The sequence below is a fragment of the Diplodia corticola genome (genome assembly GCF_001883845.1).
Source record: "Diplodia corticola strain CBS 112549 chromosome Unknown scaffold25, whole genome shotgun sequence".
NCBI lineage: Eukaryota > Fungi > Ascomycota > Dothideomycetes > Botryosphaeriales > Botryosphaeriaceae > Diplodia > Diplodia corticola.
Window position 1 is genome coordinate 176,770 of NW_017971504.1, and position 17,795 is coordinate 194,564.

The 17,795-nt window shown below is 59.0% G+C and overlaps 6 protein-coding genes across 6 annotated transcripts; 4 read left to right on the forward strand and 2 right to left on the reverse strand.

Moving 5' to 3' along the window:
• Positions 1 to 249: 249 nt before the first annotated feature.
• BKCO1_2500060 (amino acid permease) lies at positions 250 to 2,054 on the forward strand (the record flags this gene model as incomplete). Its single annotated transcript, XM_020273311.1, has 5 exons — positions 250 to 601; positions 660 to 940; positions 998 to 1,197; positions 1,260 to 1,837; positions 1,885 to 2,054. The coding sequence occupies 5 exons, from the start codon at positions 250 to 252 to the stop codon at positions 2,052 to 2,054; spliced, it is 1,581 nt and encodes a 526-aa protein (XP_020130379.1).
• A 2,328-nt stretch (positions 2,055 to 4,382) lies between these two features.
• On the forward strand, positions 4,383 to 7,489 carry BKCO1_2500061 (serine endopeptidase; the record flags this gene model as incomplete). Its single annotated transcript, XM_020273312.1, has 8 exons — positions 4,383 to 4,880; positions 4,940 to 5,003; positions 5,054 to 5,156; positions 5,211 to 5,268; positions 5,322 to 5,378; positions 5,428 to 6,929; positions 6,988 to 7,075; positions 7,139 to 7,489. The coding sequence occupies 8 exons, from the start codon at positions 4,383 to 4,385 to the stop codon at positions 7,487 to 7,489; spliced, it is 2,721 nt and encodes a 906-aa protein (XP_020130380.1).
• An 878-nt stretch (positions 7,490 to 8,367) lies between these two features.
• BKCO1_2500062 (peptidoglycan binding domain containing protein) lies at positions 8,368 to 10,738 on the forward strand (the record flags this gene model as incomplete). The annotated part of the gene is made up of 4 exons (XM_020273313.1): positions 8,368 to 8,572; positions 8,622 to 9,001; positions 9,052 to 9,145; positions 9,204 to 10,738. 4 exons carry the CDS (start codon positions 8,368 to 8,370, stop codon positions 10,736 to 10,738), a joined length of 2,214 nt encoding a protein of 737 aa, XP_020130381.1.
• Positions 10,739 to 11,371: 633 nt separating this feature from the next.
• Positions 11,372 to 11,763, reverse strand: BKCO1_2500063 (uncharacterized protein; the record flags this gene model as incomplete). Its single annotated transcript, XM_020273314.1, has 3 exons — positions 11,372 to 11,464; positions 11,532 to 11,597; positions 11,665 to 11,763. The coding sequence occupies 3 exons, from the start codon at positions 11,761 to 11,763 to the stop codon at positions 11,372 to 11,374; spliced, it is 258 nt and encodes an 85-aa protein (XP_020130382.1).
• Positions 11,764 to 12,634: 871 nt separating this feature from the next.
• On the reverse strand, positions 12,635 to 15,845 carry BKCO1_2500064 (amp-binding enzyme; the record flags this gene model as incomplete). The annotated part of the gene is made up of 5 exons (XM_020273315.1): positions 12,635 to 14,329; positions 14,386 to 14,806; positions 14,865 to 14,968; positions 15,020 to 15,237; positions 15,287 to 15,845. The coding sequence occupies 5 exons, from the start codon at positions 15,843 to 15,845 to the stop codon at positions 12,635 to 12,637; spliced, it is 2,997 nt and encodes a 998-aa protein (XP_020130375.1).
• An 867-nt stretch (positions 15,846 to 16,712) lies between these two features.
• BKCO1_2500065 (enoyl-hydratase) lies at positions 16,713 to 17,788 on the forward strand (the record flags this gene model as incomplete). The annotated part of the gene is made up of 6 exons (XM_020273316.1): positions 16,713 to 16,899; positions 16,944 to 17,074; positions 17,135 to 17,164; positions 17,223 to 17,339; positions 17,396 to 17,573; positions 17,655 to 17,788. The coding sequence occupies 6 exons, from the start codon at positions 16,713 to 16,715 to the stop codon at positions 17,786 to 17,788; spliced, it is 777 nt and encodes a 258-aa protein (XP_020130376.1).
• Positions 17,789 to 17,795: the final 7 nt, after the last annotated feature.

The following is a 17,795-nucleotide window of genomic DNA, read 5'->3' on the forward strand; positions in this document are numbered from 1 at the left end:
AGCGTTGACGTCACCCCGGGCGTAAACCGCCGACTAAAAAGCTTTTGACACGCCTAAGCCGCAATTTCACTCTGGCCCCGCTAGCGCCCTGCCATAAGGACCACCGCGCCGCCGCCAAAACCCGCCCCCCAGAGCTCTCGACTCCTCGCCAACTCGACAGTCCCGCGGCTTGCCTGTCCACCGAGCAGTCCGTCACTGTCCGTCGCTGTCGTCGCCCGCCGTCCCTCGCCGTCCCCACTCTCCGCCATCATGGCCGCCTACGATCACGCCGCCGGCGACGGCCTCAACCGCAAGCTCAGCTTGACCGGCAAGGGCGTGGACAAGACGTCGCTGCCTGAGGATGCCGTCGGTTCCGCCGACGCCGTGCTGGAGGCCATGGGCTACGCCCCCGAGCTGTCCCGCAATCGCTCCACCATGCAGGTCGCCTTCATGTCCTTCGTGCTGGCCGCCATTCCCTACGGCCTGGCCACCACCTTCTACTACCCGCTGGTCGGCGGCGGCCCCGCCAACATCGTCTGGGGCTGGATCGGCGTCTCGGCCATTATTCTCTGCGTCGCCGCCTCCCTGGGCGAGATCACCAGCATCTATCCCACTGCTGGCGGTGCGTTATCTCCAGTTGCCGATATCCCGTGAACGAGCCAGCTGACAGCCCGTGCCAGGCGTCTACTATCAGACCTTCATGCTCGCCCCGCCCAGCTACCGCCGCCTGAGCAGCTGGACCTGCGGCTGGCTGTATGTCGTCGGCAACGTCACCATCACCCTCGCCGTCAACTTCGGCACCACCCTGTTCTTCGTCTCGTGCATCAACATCTTCGAGTCCTCGCCCGGCGTCGGCATCTGGGACGCCAGCGCCTGGGAGATCTTCCTGACCTTCGTCGCCATCACCTTCGTTGCCAACGCCACCTCCTCGCTGGGCAACCGCTTCCTGCCGCTGATTGACGTGCGTGCCGTGCCGCCCTTGGCCTGAGTCGTTGCCTCCGCTGACCTTTTGGAACAGACTGCCGCCATCTACTGGACCTTTGCCGGCGTGCTGGCCATCATCGTCACGGTGCTGGTGCGCGCCAAAGACGGCCGCCGCAGCGCCGAGTGGGTCTTCGCTGACTTCGAGCCCCAGTCGGGCTGGACTCCCGGCTGGTCCTTCTGCGTCGGTCTGCTGCAGGCCGCGTACGCAACCTCGTCGACGGGCATGATCATCTCGTAAGCCCCCTTTTTGTGCTGCCCCCCCGTGAGTGCCGCTGTAGTAATGCTCGTGCCCATAGCATGTGTGAGGAAGTGCAGCACCCCGCGACGCAGGTGCCCAAGGCCATGGTCGGCACCGTCGTGCTCAACACGTTTGCCGGCCTGCTGTTCATGCTGCCGCTTCTGTTCGTCATGCCCGACCTCACCGAGCTGATCAACCTCGCCTCCGGCCAGCCCGTGCCCGCCATCTTCAAGGCCGCCGTCGGCAACGACGTGGGCGCCTTCATCCTGACCATCCCGCTGTTCGTGCTGGCCATGATCTGCGGCATCGGCTGCACCACGGCCACGTCTCGCTGCACCTGGGCGTTTGCCCGCGACGGAGCCATCCCCGGCGCCAAGTGGTGGAAGCAGGTCAACCACAAGCTCGACGTGCCGCTCAACGCCATGATGCTCACCATGGTGGTCGAGATCATCCTGGGCGCCATCTACTTCGGCTCGACCGCCGCCTTCAACGCCTTCTCGGGCGTCGGCGTCATCTGCCTGACGACGGCGTACGCGGTGCCCATCGCCGTCAGTCTCGCCGGCGGCCGCACCCAGGTCGCCGAGGGCAGCTTCTACCTGGGCAAGCTGGGCGCCTTCTGCAACGTCCTCTCCCTCTGTACGTGCCCCGTCCCCCTCCGGGCCCCCCGTGCTGACTTTTTCCAGGCTGGTCGCTGCTCGCCATCCCGCTGTTCTGCATGCCCACCACCATCCCCGTTGCTGCCGAAACGATGAACTATGCGTCCGTTGTGTTCTTCGCCTTCGTCATGATGTCTCTGGGCTGGTACGTCGCCTGGGGCCACCGCAACTACCAGGGCCCGCCCACTGTCGACTGAGAGAGAGTGTGTGTGATCAACATCGACCGACCCTTGCAACAAACACCGAATGCGACTTTAGAGAGAGACGACCAAACCAAATGCGACAACTCCCCGATTGCGACAACAACCACCAGATGCGACAACACAACCTCCCCCGATTGCGACAGAAACCAAACGCGACAAGTTCTCCAAATGCGCCAATAATTCGACGTGTAGCAGTGCATCAGATGGTTCCGGAGTAGTGATGGAGTTGGCTAAACAACAACAAAAACAGCTATAGACAGATACCCCTCATGCGATCAAAATAAAAAGTTCAAAGTTTTTTCCAATCCGCGCGCATCACATCTGCGCCATTATTTCTTCGTTCCTCCGTCGTTTCGTGACGAAAGGAAGCATTGGCCAAGGACGGGTGGGTGAGTGAGAGTGGGCTTGTGGGCTCTCTGATCAGTGCACACTACTGCGAGATCCGACATGTGTTCTTCGATCCCACGGCCGGGCTGATCGTCAAACGGTCGGAACGTTGCGGGTGCCGAATTTGATTTTTTTTTTTTGCCCATCGTCCCATTGCACGGCGAGAAGAGCCCACCCTTTCTTTTCGGTGTCGACGGAACGGAGGGGCCCACCGCATGGAGCCGGATTTACCATTGATCTAATGCACACTCTTCTGCTGAGCCCACAAAACGCCATTGTAGTACTTGCGAACGGGCAATAATGCGGTAAACTGGACCGCAGCTACGCCTGATCCACCACCACTCGCCGTGCATCTTCCGACAGACAGCCCTCGATCTTCTCCCTCCCAAGAAAAGAAACAAACAGAACAGAACAAACGCTCCATCCACCACACCATCAAAAACCGCGTTCTAAATTTACCTAGGCCAGGGGGGGCGGGGCGGCCGGCGGGCGGGCGGGAAGCGGAGCCTCCTCCTCCTCAGCCGCGCTCTGCATGAGATCGATTGGGGAGGGATGCCATGTCTCCATCCCGACAAAATCTCCGATCCGACAGGATTGGTGCTAGGTAGCATGTAGGTGCCCAGGGCAAGGCAGGGAATCATCAGCAATCGTCTTTCCTATCCGGGACAATTTTTGCATTTGCGCGGCCACGCGAGCAACAGCCCGAATCGGAACGATGGGATTCGAGTGGGCGCGCGTCCAGGCCGGGAACGACGCGGACACGCGATGGGGGAGGGAGGGATGTGGATGTGGATGATGCGTCACAAGCGCGAAACGCGAGACACGCGAGACGCAGGAACACACGGCCGCCGATCGTATGATGCATGAGGCAAGCTGCCGCCGCCGCCGCCGCCGCGCCGGTTAGATAAGACGGTTGTGTGTGGACGGTTTACCTAGTCGCGAGGGAGATGATACTTACTCTAATCTTCCTTCGGGCGGGTGGCGGGGTGGAATTATCCGGTGGGTTTCGTCAGCCACGGATTCCTAGGTACTACTAGGTGGATGGGATGGGATTCGACTGCCTGAGTAAGTTACAAGGTGCGGTGTGGTGATGTCGGTATCTCTGATGATAAGAAAGGGGGTCGCTTCTTTTCGCAACGCCCCGGCGGGAGAGGGGGCGGCGAGGAAGGGGAAAGGTGGGGGACGGGGGCGGGCGGAGGGACTTGCCGAGATTGAGTTAACCATCAGCCAAGCGAAAGGGGTGCAAAAAGCTCCGGCCAGCCAAACGCTCGCTATTATTGTTGCTAGCGCCGCGTACCTACCGGAGTGGAACCCTCGAAGCAGTTCGCTCCCGGCTAACATGCCGTCCCTGCGAGCTATCGACCGCCTGGAAGAGGAAGGTTGATACGTGCATGTCTCGCCCCGGCATCCGCCGCCGAAACGAACGCCTCTCTTCGGACCCTTTTACGTGCCTAGCGATCCAATCCCTGCGATAGCGACATTATTGTAGCGCCGCATCGGGGGTCGTTAATATTAATGCTATATTGCACTCTCACCAATCAAGCTGCCCTATACACACGAGTACGCGCTGCCCGGTCCATTCGCCGGATCTATATCCCCCCGACGCCTCTCTACTATATATATGCGCCAAGCTCGCAACCCTGCCGTGCCCAAGACCTTTCACCTCATTTCTACCGCGTCGCCGGATAGATATACGAACCATGGGCTCCTCGAAAAGGAAGGTTGAGAGCTGTCGCGAGCCTCCCACGCCATTTCGACCGCGATTGTAGCATTCGTATTGTTATTTGCCATGCGATTGCGCGCGTCTCGCCTTTGATAACGGCATCGCGGTGCCAGTAGCGGTGGTAGCAGTCGCAGCAGTATATATAACAAATACCACCGCGCAGAAACCACCGCCGCGTGTCCAGCCGGGTGTTGTCGTCGTCGTCCCTAACCATGCTCCTCCGCCACATCCTCCAGACGTCGCTCCCCACACTGCTCTTCGCGGGGGGCGCGTCCGCGTCCGCTCTCCACCGCCGCCAAGACGTCGCCGCCGCGACCACCAACACCACCGCCGCGCCCGCCGTCCCCAAGCGCTTCATCATCGAGTACCGCCAAGACGCGGCGGCGGGCCTGCGCGCCGCGCCCGAGCCCGGCATCACCGTCGTGCAGACCTTCGACAGCGACGTCTTCGCCGGCGTCAGCGTCGCCGTCGATGGCCACAGCATCGACGACCTCGCCCGCCTCGCCGGCGTGGCTAACGTCTGGCCCATGAAGTCCATCCGCTTGGCGCCCCCCGTCGACGGCGTGCAGACTTTTAGCGATGATGCTGCGGCGGGGAATTATACGGTTCATACGTCGACGGGTGTGGATAAGTTGCATGCGGCGGGCGTTTTTGGCGAGGGCGCGGTCGTGGCTGTTGTCGATACGGGGATTGCGTATAATCATCCTGCGGTAGGTGTTTGGGCGTGGGGGGTTTTTTTTGATGACTTTGTTTCTGATTGGTTGAGTAGCTTGGGGGTGGTATTGGCGAAGGGTTCAAAGTGAGCGGCGGGTACGACTTCGTGGGCGATGGCAGTGAGTTTCTCTGGACTCTGAGTCGGCCGGACGAGACTGATGGAATGCAGCATGGCCGCTTGATGATCAGGAGAAGGTGCCGGATGATGATCCGAACGATCAGATGGGCCACGGGACTCACGTCGCGGGGATCATCGCTGGCGAGACGGACTAGTAAGTCGAACACGTTTTGTTTGCGGCATGTGCCAATGCTGAACTCGGTTGCAGTTGGGTGGGAGTGGCACCAAAGGCAACGCTTCGGGGCTACAAAGTCTTCTCCACCATCGTAAGCTTTAGTGTACTTCCGTGGTGAAGCAGTGACGCTCATAGCTGCCTTAGGACTCTACCGATGAGGACACGCTCATTCAGTCATTCCTTACGGCCTATGCCGACGATGTAAGTGTTGGAGTTTGGCTTGATGCGAACGATACTGACAGTGATGTAGGTTGATATCATCACTTCTAGCATCGGAAGCGCAAGCGGGTTTGAGGACGGAGCCTGGGCTGAGGTTGCATCACGCCTCGTGAACAAGGGAGTGGTGGTGACCATCGCCGCGGGCAACTCGGGCTTTGCGGGCCCATTCTTTGCAAGCAGTGGATCTTCCGGCAAAGACGTCTTAGCCGTGGCCTCTGTCCAGGCGGATACCTTCCCGGCTCAGGCTTTCTTCGCCACCTTCAGGACCAACAGCTCTTCGAACACCACCACCGCTGGATACATTCCCGCGACGTACAACTTCCCAACCACCATCAAGGACTGGCCCATAATTCCTCTCAGCTTGAACACGTCCGAGGCCGCAGACGCGTGCTCCCCCCTGCCGGCTGACACCCGAAACCTGTCACAGGTCATCCCACTTGTGCGCCGCGGAACCTGCAACTTCGCCACAAAGCAAGCCAACCTCCAAGAGTTCGGCGCCCAGTACATCCTGTTCTACAACAACGACAGCCCCCTGATATCTCTCTCGACGAGCGAAGAAGGAAGTCTGGTCGGCCTCATCACCGCCGAAGCCGGCGCCGCCATTGTCAACACGGTGAAAGCGGGCGGCGAGGTCCTTGGTGACTTCTCCGCCGAAGCCTCCGCCGTCGGACTCTACGATGCCTCCGGCGGTAGACCGAGCACCTTCACGTCCTGGGGCGGCCTGTACGACCTGTCCCTGAAGCCGGACATCGCGGCCCCGGGCGGCAACATCTTTTCCACCTATCCGAACAACAGCTTCGCCGTCCTCAGCGGGACCTCGATGGCCACGCCGTACGTCGCCGGCATCGCAGCTCTGTACATCGGCGCCCTCGGCGGTAGGAAGGTACATGGAGCCGAGTTCGCCAAGGCGCTGCAAAGGCAGATCGTGGCGAGCGGCGGTGCACTGCCGTGGGCGGGGACGACCGAGGACGACGGCATCGTGGCGCCGGTCCCGCAGGTCGGTAACGGGCTCGTGAACGCGTTCAAGGTGCTGAACTACTCGACTGCATTGACCTTCGAGAAGCTGGAGCTCAATGACACGGTCAACTTCCGGGATACCCACACGGTGCAGATCACGAACAACGGTGATGTGCCGTTGACTTACAACTTCAGCCTACAAGACGCCGCTGGGTTTGAGGCGCTGGAGGAATTCGATGCCGCCGTCTACCCGTCTCCAAGGCTGAGGGAGTTCGCTGAACTGGTTCCCATCGAGGCTGTGCCGGGCATCTCCTTCCCGGACGGGGACTTCACGCTGGCGCCCGGAGAGAGCAAGGACGCCACCTTCACCTTCACGCTGCCCGAAGGCCTGAACGCAACCGCGCTTCCGGTGTACAGCGGCAAGATCTTGATCACGGCCACCAACGGCGAGCAGCTGTCCGTCCCCTACTTCGGCCTCGCCTCCGACCTGAAGAAGGAGATGACCCCCATCTTCGAGAACACCTACCCGTTCTCCACCTCCGGCATCAACAACGAGAGCATCAACAACAAGTCTTCGTGAGCACTCCCACCGAACCGAAACCCCACAAACCATCCGCTAACCCGCGCCCCACAGCTACACCTTCAACCTCACCCTCGACTCCCAAGACTTCCCCAAAATCTTCGCCCAGCTCAAATGGGGCACCGAAGAAATCCGCTGGGACGTAAGCAGCAGCCCAGCCCCCCCTCCCCTCCTCCCTCCCCCACCCCACTAACACTCCACACAGATATACGACCCCACCTTCACCGAATCGCAATGGCAATACCCGCCCGTCCCGGGCGTCAACGGCTACGTCGGCGCCGCCACGAGCTGGAACGACGCCGAGTCGTCCAGCACCTTCGACCCCGCGACGCAGAACGCGTCCGACGTTTTCGCCTTCCCCATCTACGACATCATCCGCAACGCGCCGACCGAGACGTCGTACCGCAGCTTTTGGTGGTTTGGCCGCTTGGCCAACGGGTCGGACATCGCGCCGGGGAGTTACGTGATGCGGTTTGCGGCGCTGCTGCCGTTTGGGGAGAGGGCGGAGAGTGCCGGGTGGGATGTTTGGCAGGCGCCGGGGATTGAGGTGCTGTAGGGTGGGCAGCGCGAGGGAATGGGGAGTATGGGGGTGTGTTGAGTTTGAAGTTTGTAATTAGGGAAAGGTGCTCGAGTTTTTTCATGTTTTATAATTACGCCTTCGCCAGAAAAAGTACGATCGGTTGCCTCGGTGCGATGTGATGCACGGCTCCCTTGCCGATGGAACGATCCGCCGTATGAGACGCTTTCCTGCAGCTTCGGCCCGAGCTACCGTTCACGTAAGACCCTTTGCAGATCGTCTGGGAAAGGGGACAGCTAGTGGGCGAGTGGGCGGAGTAGAGAGGAGAGAGAACGCAAAGTGGTAATGCGCGCGTCTTTAAGAGACGGGTGGTCTAGATTGATAAATGATACCAACTGAAATGTCCCACGGCTGTATGTCTCGAGAATTCCAAGCAATTTTGCAGAATTTATATCTGTTTCTCACAATTAAACGTCGTCACGGGAATGCAAAGGCCACAAGGCCTCTGGCTTAGCTTGCAAATTTCGCTGCATTCGTCTCCCATGTGATCAGAGGAATGTCCGCTTTCGGTAAGCTTCGAGGTCAGCTCCTGGCATGGAAACATAACTGGTGTAACTCACATGGATAACATGTTAGCCACCTATGTAGATCGTTGGGGTTCAAGAGCTGAATATGCGAACTGGCGGCGCAAATTCGCCTGGTCTCCCCATGGCAACCATAGGTATTCTCTCACATGCAAAGTGCCGTCAATAATGTTGCGTGAAGGATCGACTCAATATCAGATGAAGATCGATCGTGCCTTCTCACATGTTGATAGCGGCACTCTACATATAAGCTGCTGTTCTGTCCCGAGCGGGCCGCCTGTGTCCACAGGTCCCAAGAGACATTGCCACACATCACGCCGCACTCTTTGAAAAATGCCCGGAACACAGAAGAAGCGCCTCATCGTGTGCTGCGATGGCACCTGGCAAGCTTCAGACAAGACTTACGGCACCAGTCCCTCCAACATTGCCAAGCTCAGCCGCATGATCGCCCGCGAGGATGGAAATATCCCACAAGTGGTCTACTACCAGTCTGGGGTGGGAACTGGATCATGGGGGTTGATGGACATTGGCATTGCAGGTTTGAAGCCAGATGCGTTGTGAGAGACTTGTCGCTGACCATGCCAAAGGCAGTGTCGGCATTGGACTGTCGGAGAACGTCTCGTCAGCATATCACTATCTGTCGACCAACTTCAACGATGGCCAAAGCGCCAATGATGAGATCTTCATATTTGGATTCTCCCGTGGAGCTTACACTGCCCGCGCGCTCAGTGGACTGGTGACTGAGATGGGACTCCTCAAACCCCAGTATTTGGACAAGTTTCCCCGGGCCTTTGAAATCTACAAGAGGCTCAGCAGCAAGGCGGCAAACAGAACCGACAACTTCCTGAAATGGAAGGATTACTTTGTCGGAGGTCTGTCTGCGTCGGACAGGAATTTCTGGCATGACCTCACGAACAAAAAAATGTACAGGGACGTGAAGGTCAAGGTAGTCGGTGTCTGGGATACGGTATGGGCCATTGAGATGCACTCTATAGCTTCTGGCTAACACGTATGTAGGTTGGTGCGCTCGGGATTCCCGAGAGTTTCTTGTCCACCATGCTTCCCGGGTTCAATAAACGCTTCCAGTTCCACAGCACCGGCCTGAATATCAGTAAGTGTGGACTTGTTGCCCGTTCAAATCTCGTTCGAAAACTAAACGTCACCTGCAGAAATCGAAAACGCCTTCCAAGCCCTGGCGCTTGACGAGCATCGTGGTGCATTTCCGCCAACTTTGTGGTATCTGCCCAAGTATCTCCTTCGCCGGGCCGACTGCCCGAACCTCAAACAGTGCTGGTTTCCGGGCTACCACGAATCCATCGGGGGTGGGGGCGTCAAAGTCCAGTCCATGCTTTCAGACTGGTTCCCCCACATCATGAACTGGATCATGCCCGACACTTCGCAGATCCACGAGGTCACGCTCGCTTGGATGTGCGACCAAGTCAACGGCCTTCTCAAATTCGACGATGATGCCGTGCGAGACATGCTCCTCAGGAACGGCGAAGCCCGAGGCGACTGGGCCGCCTGCAAAGAGACCGACATGCTCAAGTACCTGAAAGTCTTCAACCTGAACTCGTTCGGTGGGTCCCGCACCAGGACTCCCGGCCGCTATTTCGAAGAGCAGACCAACGAAACCATCCACCCGTCCGTGTACTTCCGCACGAGCGAGGTCAAACGTCTCCACTACTCGGCCAGGCCGCTTCGCGAGCGCTTCGTCTGGGCCTACTGCGCCTGGCTCCCGCAATTCCACGTCAACTTCGCGACACCCGTTTGGGCCCTGGGCACGGTATTCCGCTTCCTAGGCACGGTGCTCTTCTACCTGGGAGCGCCGGTCCGGGCCTTCACGCCCTCGCTCTGGGAGGTCGCCGTGGATCTCTGGGACATGGGCGGCGACCTCGTGCACATGGCGGCGGCGACGGTCGCCCATCTCGGCCGCCTCGCGCAGATGTTTCCCTTCGCGTTTTGCTACCTCGACGAGCCGCTCTGGCGGTGGCAGCAGCGCTCGACGGACCCGGACAAGCCCGACGGCGCGAGCTGGGTCCGCCGCAACGTCCCGTGCTCGGTGTTCCTGCAGAACGGCCAGGAAGAGGTGCGCATCCAGGAGTGGGTCGTGCGGGCGTCGCCGGACCACAAGTTCAACTTCGAGAAGGACGTCATGCCGGAGAAGGTGTGGGACAGGCTGGGCGCGAGGAACCGCAAGTCCATCCGCCACGCCGAGAAGTCGCCCGACTACCGCATGCAGTTCTGGACCAGGACCGACTGGGAGCACCGCGACGACCAGCCCAAGCTGTCTCACGGGCCCGTCCACCAACAGGTCACGATTCCGCACCCCATCCACGCCCTGCACGACACGATCCACCACGCGTTCGGCGACGCCCGCAGAGTCCACGAGACGGCCCACAGGATCGACGAGAGCGTCCACGATAATCTGCAGAGTCTCCCCCATAGGATCCAGGATGCGCTCGATAACAAGACGGATCTCATACACAACAGGCTTCATGGGGTTGAGGGCGCGGTCCTTGGTGCTGTCGACAAAGCGCATGATGGAGTCGAAGGCTTCCATGACCGTGCGCATAAAAGGCTCGACGACCTGCATGACCAGCACGAACAGGCTCGCCTTGATAAAAAGAACAAGAAGCACCTGGACAAGAAAGGACGGGACATGGATGATGGGTTGCACTATGGTGGAGCGGTTCAGGGTGTCTGATGGCACATTTCCCACTGGGTAACGAACATGCTTTGGTCAAATGTTTATTGGGGGGTTTCTTCAAAGTTCTTCCGCTATCATGATTTCCCGTTATGGTCTAGCTCAACCTTAGTCACAACTAAAAAAAACATTCCCTCCACGTCTCCTTTAGTAGCTAATGCGCCAAGGCACCAGAAATTTCTTTTTCTTAGTGTGCCCTTAACAACTAGTAGAGTCAATCTCCCAGTGAAACCCATGACCTTAGTAGCTCCATCCGCCGGGATCCGAGTCCCTCAAAGCGTCTCACCACCGACGCTCCGGTGTCATATTGCCCACAGGAATCCGCACCAGCATATTCTTCACCATAGAAGTCAACGGCCATTTCATTTGGCCCATTCATCAGCTCGTGTCTACTAGCCACACCTCTTCACCCAAGCGTATGATGTCACCGAACCACCAGCCGCCACCGGCTTTGCTCTCCGCAAAAAAAAAAATAAAGATTTCCCACGCAAAGCTCCAAGCGCACCGGTACCATCACCACTTCTTCTCATACACACAAGACAATCGATCGCACTGGTATCCTCGCCCAATCAGTAGATCCCCCCCCAAACGCAAAAACATCTCGCAAAAACGTTCGCCAGGCTCATTCGACTCCTATTCCCCCGGCGCATAAAGGGTGCAGTAGTAACACTCGGCGCCCGCGTCTCTCGCCCAGCAGTAAGCGCCCTCCCCGCCACCCTTCTTGCACTGCGTGGAGTCTGTCAGCGTTGCCAGCAGGCTTGGATGGCAAGCGTGTGTCGTCGGCGGCGCTTACAGAAGTGTCTGGACAGCACTTTTTGGATTTCATGTACCCGAGGTAGCACCTGTTGGCGTAGCATTTCTAGTGAATCAGGATGGGTCAGTTTTTTCTCTCTCTTTTGCGTGGATGGCGAGAGATGGCGACGTACGCCGCAGGCGGCATCGTCGTCGAGGCATTGTTCCTGGGATTGGGCGGCGACGCCGAGGAAGATGAGAGAGAGGGTGCAGAGGGTGAGTCCGAAACGCATTTTGTGGGGCTTGGATGGTCTTCGAATGTGTGTCCTGCTTGGATGGTCTTCGGATATGTGTCGTCTTGAAGAAGATGTCCGGAGGAGGATGGTGGGGTTCTTTCTTAAGATCTGGAAGGTCCGTCTCGATATAAACTCGTTCATCAGTCGACTCACCGTTATCATAGCCGCTGTTCCTTGGGTGACTGCGAAAAAATTCTAGCCATGGTAGCTCCCGTTGGTCTCGCATTGGCCCGGCTAGTATAAGCCGTATAAAGGCGTACATTGGCTCATAATCTGGTTTTTCGCGCTAGTTTTGCAATGTTCCCCCGGAACGCGAAGCTGCAATGTACCTACTAGAAGCCGTTGGGTAAATTGTACCACAGTACCACTACTGAAGTGCTGAGGCTGTGCAACAGTACGTTGCCGTTTGCAGCGCCCGACGCGTGCGACGTGGAAGATAGACCGCAATTGAAGTATCGCCCCTAGCGGAAACAAAAACAAAAATAGAAACAAAAAAGGAGAGCGCGCCCTTCGCTAGCACAGATTGCATCGCATCAAGAAGCTTGTGATTGAGAGCAGGGTAGCCAGAACCGAAGATGGGAAGGGGAAAGCCGTTACGCTACGCATAAAGTTCAGACCGAGGGTGCAATTTAGTCGTCTACCGAGATCCGAACGGATGGTTTCGAGGGTCCAACCGGTACCTAGAACATGGACAGAGCTCTAGGCCATGGCTGGAAACAACGCCAAGGCCAGGAGGAAGAGCCGCGGTGGAACGATGAGGACACGTCAGCACATGATTCAGCGTTGGGTCGAAGATGTCGGCAAAGGGATGCGGAGTAAGTAAACATTAATTTTCTTTTAAAAAGCCAACCGAAACAAAGAACAACGATCAAGAATCAAAAATAGCACCATAGGCGGGAATGCCACGGGCCTCCATGGCATAGACGACCTTCTGGGTCAGCTTCTTGTTCGAGATGATGCACACGGCCTCGGCGCCGGACTCCTTCCACAGGTGATACGAGATGGCGACCATGTCGGGCTTGCCCATAGTGCGGGTATTATGCACGACGGCATCGGGGTCCGTGTCGTAAACGGCGCGCACGATTTCGGAGCCAAACGTCTGCTCGGGGTGCGGGGTGGACCAGAAGATGCGGCACGGCACGCGCCTGGCCAGGATGACGGGCAGGCAGGGGCCGATGCCGCTGCCCGTGGCGACGAGCACGACGCGCTTGAACAGGGGGGCGATGCGCAGCACGCCGCACGCCGGGATGCCGCGGACCCAGAGCTCCGTGGGGCAGCGCTCGATCTGCCGCCTGGTCCAGTCGCCGGCATTTGAAACCACGAGCGAGAAGCCCTTCTTGCCCGGCGCGCTGACCGTCGCGAACGCGTGCCACTCGAGCAGCGGCCGCTCCGAGAGCCGCACCGCCGTGCCCGGCACCGTGTCCGTGTAGTCGAAGTGCAGCCGGATCGCGTGGTCCGACAGCTTCTCCGGCCGTACCTTGACCTTGCGGAGACGCGTCCACGGCAGCACGATGCTGATGGTGATGACCACGACGAGCCAGAACCCGGCGCTGCGAGCGAGTGCGTCGCCGAGCGGCACCGGGCCGCGGAGAGAGTCGGTCGTGAGGACTGTCTGCACCCAGATCAAGGCCAAAGCCACCCAGCCTGCGAAACGGTGCACGATCTCAAACGAGTCATGGTGCTTGATCCGAATCGCCGGGTAGGCCATGATGATCATGCCCACCAGCAGCAGCACCACGAGGTAGCTCACCACCAGAGCCGCGAGGCTGATCGGGACGCTCGGCTCACCCATGGCGTAATACCTCGTTGCCGACACGACAAAGGCTGCGAACCAGAGCGTGGCCATCGTGGCGCATCCGCTGTGCAGTCCCCCGATGTGGAAGACGCGGGCACACTGGCGGCGGATGCAGAGAGGAACCGAGGTTGGAACAGCCGTGGCTAGGTCGAACAACAGGTTGATGACGTACTCCTGCCGCATCAAAACCGCAAAAGTCAGGTTCGCCGCCGTGGCTGTTGTCATGCTTTGGAGGCTCAGCGTGTGCGTTGTCCAGTAATCCGAGGCCAGCACCACGACGGGAACGAGGTTCGCAATCCACACCACCGAGAAGAACCTCCTGTAGAGCGAAAAGAAGCGATGGCGGACCCAGCGCTCTCCGTGCATGCCGTTCTTCTCTGGAAGCACAAACTTGTCCTCCTCTTTCTCGTCCAGCGAATTCAACGAAGCAGCTGTGACAACAACTCCCTTCTCGGCATCTGCGTTCCCCAGCTCCTTGGAGTCTGCAAGCCTCAGCGACTCTGGAGGAGTTTCCGGTGGAGAGACTGGAGGCTGGCCAGGGGAGCGCTGGGCGGCCAGCTCCTTCAGCTGTCGTTTGTCAATCTTGCCGTTGGCCGTAAGGGGCATGCTAGCCATCACGATCCACTTTGATGGGATGGCGTAGTACGGCAGATACTTTTGCGTATGCTGGGCCATGGCGTCTGCATCAATCTCGGTGGGTGTCGCACAAAAAGCCCAGAGTGCATCGTCGATCAAGAGAGTGCAGGCTTTCTCGATGTTGGCAAATTTCTGCGCCAGTCAGCGTGGCCCCAAGGAAGGCGGGCAGTGTGCATTTTTGGACCGACCTCGACAACTGAAGATATCCCATCCAGCTCAACACGGAATCCACGGATCTTGACCTGGTCATCCGCGCGACCGAGAATCTCGAGTGAGCCATCGTCGCGCCAACGAACAAGATCGCCCGTGTTGAACATCATGCTCCCATCGTCCGAGAAGCGATCCCGCTTGAACCGCGATGCAGTCAATTCAGGAAGGTTGAGGTAACCACGCGATACGCCTTTCCCGCCGACCCACATGCAGCCGACTTGGCCGGTAGGAACGGGCTGTTCATCTTCGTCGAGGATGTAGACGTTCGTGTTGGGAATTGGTTTTCCGATGCTCAGCTCCTGTCCCGGAACATGGACGTGAGCAGTGTTGAGGATTGTGATTTCGGTTGGGCCGCAAATGTTCACAAAGGTCGAGTCAACCGCCCACTCGTCGGCCAGCCTGCTCAACGTCAGCATGCCTGGTAGAAACCGGCTTGCACCAGCACACAAATGCTTACGACTGCGGGCATCGTTCTCCCCCGACGGCGATGGCCTTTAAATTCGGATAGTCGGCCTTTCGGTATTTCCCCAGGATGGATGGAGTGCAAATCAAGGTGTCGGCCTCGGCGTGGTTTAGCAAGGGAGGGACACGGGAGGCGCAATCAGAACTCACCTCACGAAGGCAGGCAGCCCAGTCGGAAGTGCGCAAGACCAGCGTGCCACCATTCATCAGGCAGCCAAGGATCTCCCAAGCCGCCATGTCGAATGAAACATTGAGCACTTGGCATACCCTGCTACCGGGGCCGATTTGAAGGTTGGCAGGCGAGAGGCACAAGGTGTTGGTGACGTTGCCGTGGGCCACGTCGACGCCCTTGGGCATGCCGGTGGTTCCTGTCTCGCGTGAGCGGGCTTTCCTGGCGAATGAGTGGGGAGAGCGTACCGCTAGTGTAGATGATGTAGGCTCCATCCTTCTCATCCACGTCTACAGCAAGTCGATGATCCGAAGTGGCTGGCTGGGCAGTATCAATGGCGCAGACGTGCTGATTGTAAGCCGCCACTCGCTTCACCTTGTCTTCGAACTTGCTCAGACAAAGAACGACGGGCGGCTGGGCGTCTCGGAAGATGTGCGACAACATCTCCTCAGTGACAACGCCGCCATCAATGGGGACATACTGGCAGCCAGTCTTGAGAACAGCAAGGATGGCGACGAGCATGGGGATGGACCTTTGAGCAACGATGCAGACGCGTTGGCGCGGACGAAGCCCCTGTAGGACAAGAAGATTGCCAAGGCGGTTGGCCTGACGGTCGAGTTCGCCATAGGTGATGGTGGCGCCGTTGTGACTAGCTGCCGTGTGGTCCGACTGAATGTCGGCAAAGTGTTCGAAAGCCTTGTGGACGAGGGTGAAGGGGCGAAGTAGGCTCTGTCCCCGGCCGTACTTGTTGAACAAAGCTCGGTCTTGTTCAGAGAGGCCTTGGGTCCCTTGGAAGACGGGCTCCATGGTGGGATGAAGTTGATGCAAAAGGCAAGAAAGAAAAAAAAGGCACGGAGGTCAGAGTGCAGAAGATGGATGGTCAGTCGGATATATACTCGGACGGAGCCAGGCCAGCCGGGTGCAGCACGGCTTGACAGAGGTCCTGGGCATCACGGATAGCTTCTCCCAATACGGTGGATGAGACAGTCGAACCACGGGCGCTGATGGCGATGGCCTCGAGGGCGCAATGGATGGTGCGACCAAGAAGTCGGCTCCAAACGGCCAGGAGGGGCCATTGAGCAGGGCATGGCCTGTGGAGCCCAGGCGAAGTAGCTACACGAGGAAGCAGCAGCAAGGCATAACGGAAGCGGAAGCGGAGGCCGAATTGAACGCTGGGTGTTACGAGCATGGGCCCGTATTGGCATTGATGCTGCGATGGGTCTGGATTTTTGGCAGAGCTGCCCGGGTGGGCAAGGCTCTGGGTTTCAGAGCGGCTAGCGATGTGGTGGTGGAGCTCCCGTGGGCAGATGATTGACAGTTGACAGCACGTGGGCATCGGCGGCTAGGGCAGATGGGGCAGGCGCATTGATGCAGCACGGGCGGTGCTACGGAGGGTGCTACGCAGGCTGCAAGCTGTACCACGCCGGGCTGGCGTAGACGAAGACGAGCTGGAACGTGGAAGAGGCGGCCCACTCATTCAATTAGGGAGATTGGGAGAATTGGAAGGTGCCGGGAGACAGTTTCATTGCCGGAGTTGCGGTCCGGGAGGGAAGGTCGCGGCGGGCCTGACGCATGTAGCTCTGTTTCGCGCGAGTCAGTCGAGGTCCTTCTTATAGCTGGCTGGCGCCAAAATACACACAGCAAGCGCCATCGCCCAGCGCGCAGTAATCGGCAATGACGACAGTTCGCACCACCACCAGGGAAGACGGCGTGGCCGTCGTCGAATTCAACCGGCCCAGCAAGCGCAATGCCTTCTCGCAGGCCATGATCGACGAGTTCACTTCGCAACTCCGCGCTCTCGATGGGGACTCGCAGGTGCGGGCCGTCGTTGTCACCGGGTCGCCTGGAGGGCCTTTTTCCGGTGCGTCGTCCTGCCTTCTAGGTGCAAAGACTGACGAGCTGCAGCCGGAGTGGATCTCAGAGAGCTGGTCCAGATGACCGAGGCCGAGGCGCACGAGCGACGATTCCTCCGGGACCTGACAGACGCGCTTGCAGCTTTCAGCAAGCCGCTCGTTGCGGCCGTCGTGGGGTTCGCGGTAGGCTGGCACGCAATGGCTTCAGCATTGGAACAGTGGAGGCTGACATGGGATGCGCAGCTTGGCGGCGGGTTCGAGGTTGCGTTGTTGGTAGGTGATTAGCATGGGAGTGGTGATGGAAGATGGAGTCGAGCTAAGCGATCAGCAGTGTGACATCATCTACGCCGCCGATGATGCCCTGATGGGGCTGCCCGAGATCCGAATAGGCACCATTCCGGGCGCCGGCGGCACCCAGCTACTTGCCGCGCTGCTAGGCAAGCACAAGGTGAGCGCATGGCCGAATGCTTCGAGCCACCGCCGCTAATGATGCCCGTCCGACAGGCCATGGAGTTTATTCTCACCGGCGCCTCGACCAGCGGCCTGGAGCTGGAGCGACTGGGCCTGGTCAATCGCACCTTCCCTGCCGATCGCGTGCTGCACGAGGCTCTGCAGCTGGCCGCCCGCATCGCATCCATGTCGCAAGCCGTTGCCAAGCTGGCGAAACGCTCCGTCCTGAACGGTAATGCCTCCACCTGCTCCGCTGCACCGCTGCTCCGCTGCACCGCTGCACCCCAATCACACTACTGACGCCGCTACCCAGCCTCGGAGAACCTACTTCCCGCCGGCATGGACAGAGAAAAAGACCTGTACTACGCTTCTTTCTCCACCCACGACTGCAAGGAGGGCATGGCTGCCTTTTTGGAGAAGCGCCCTCCGAGGTTCGAGCACCGATGATGACATT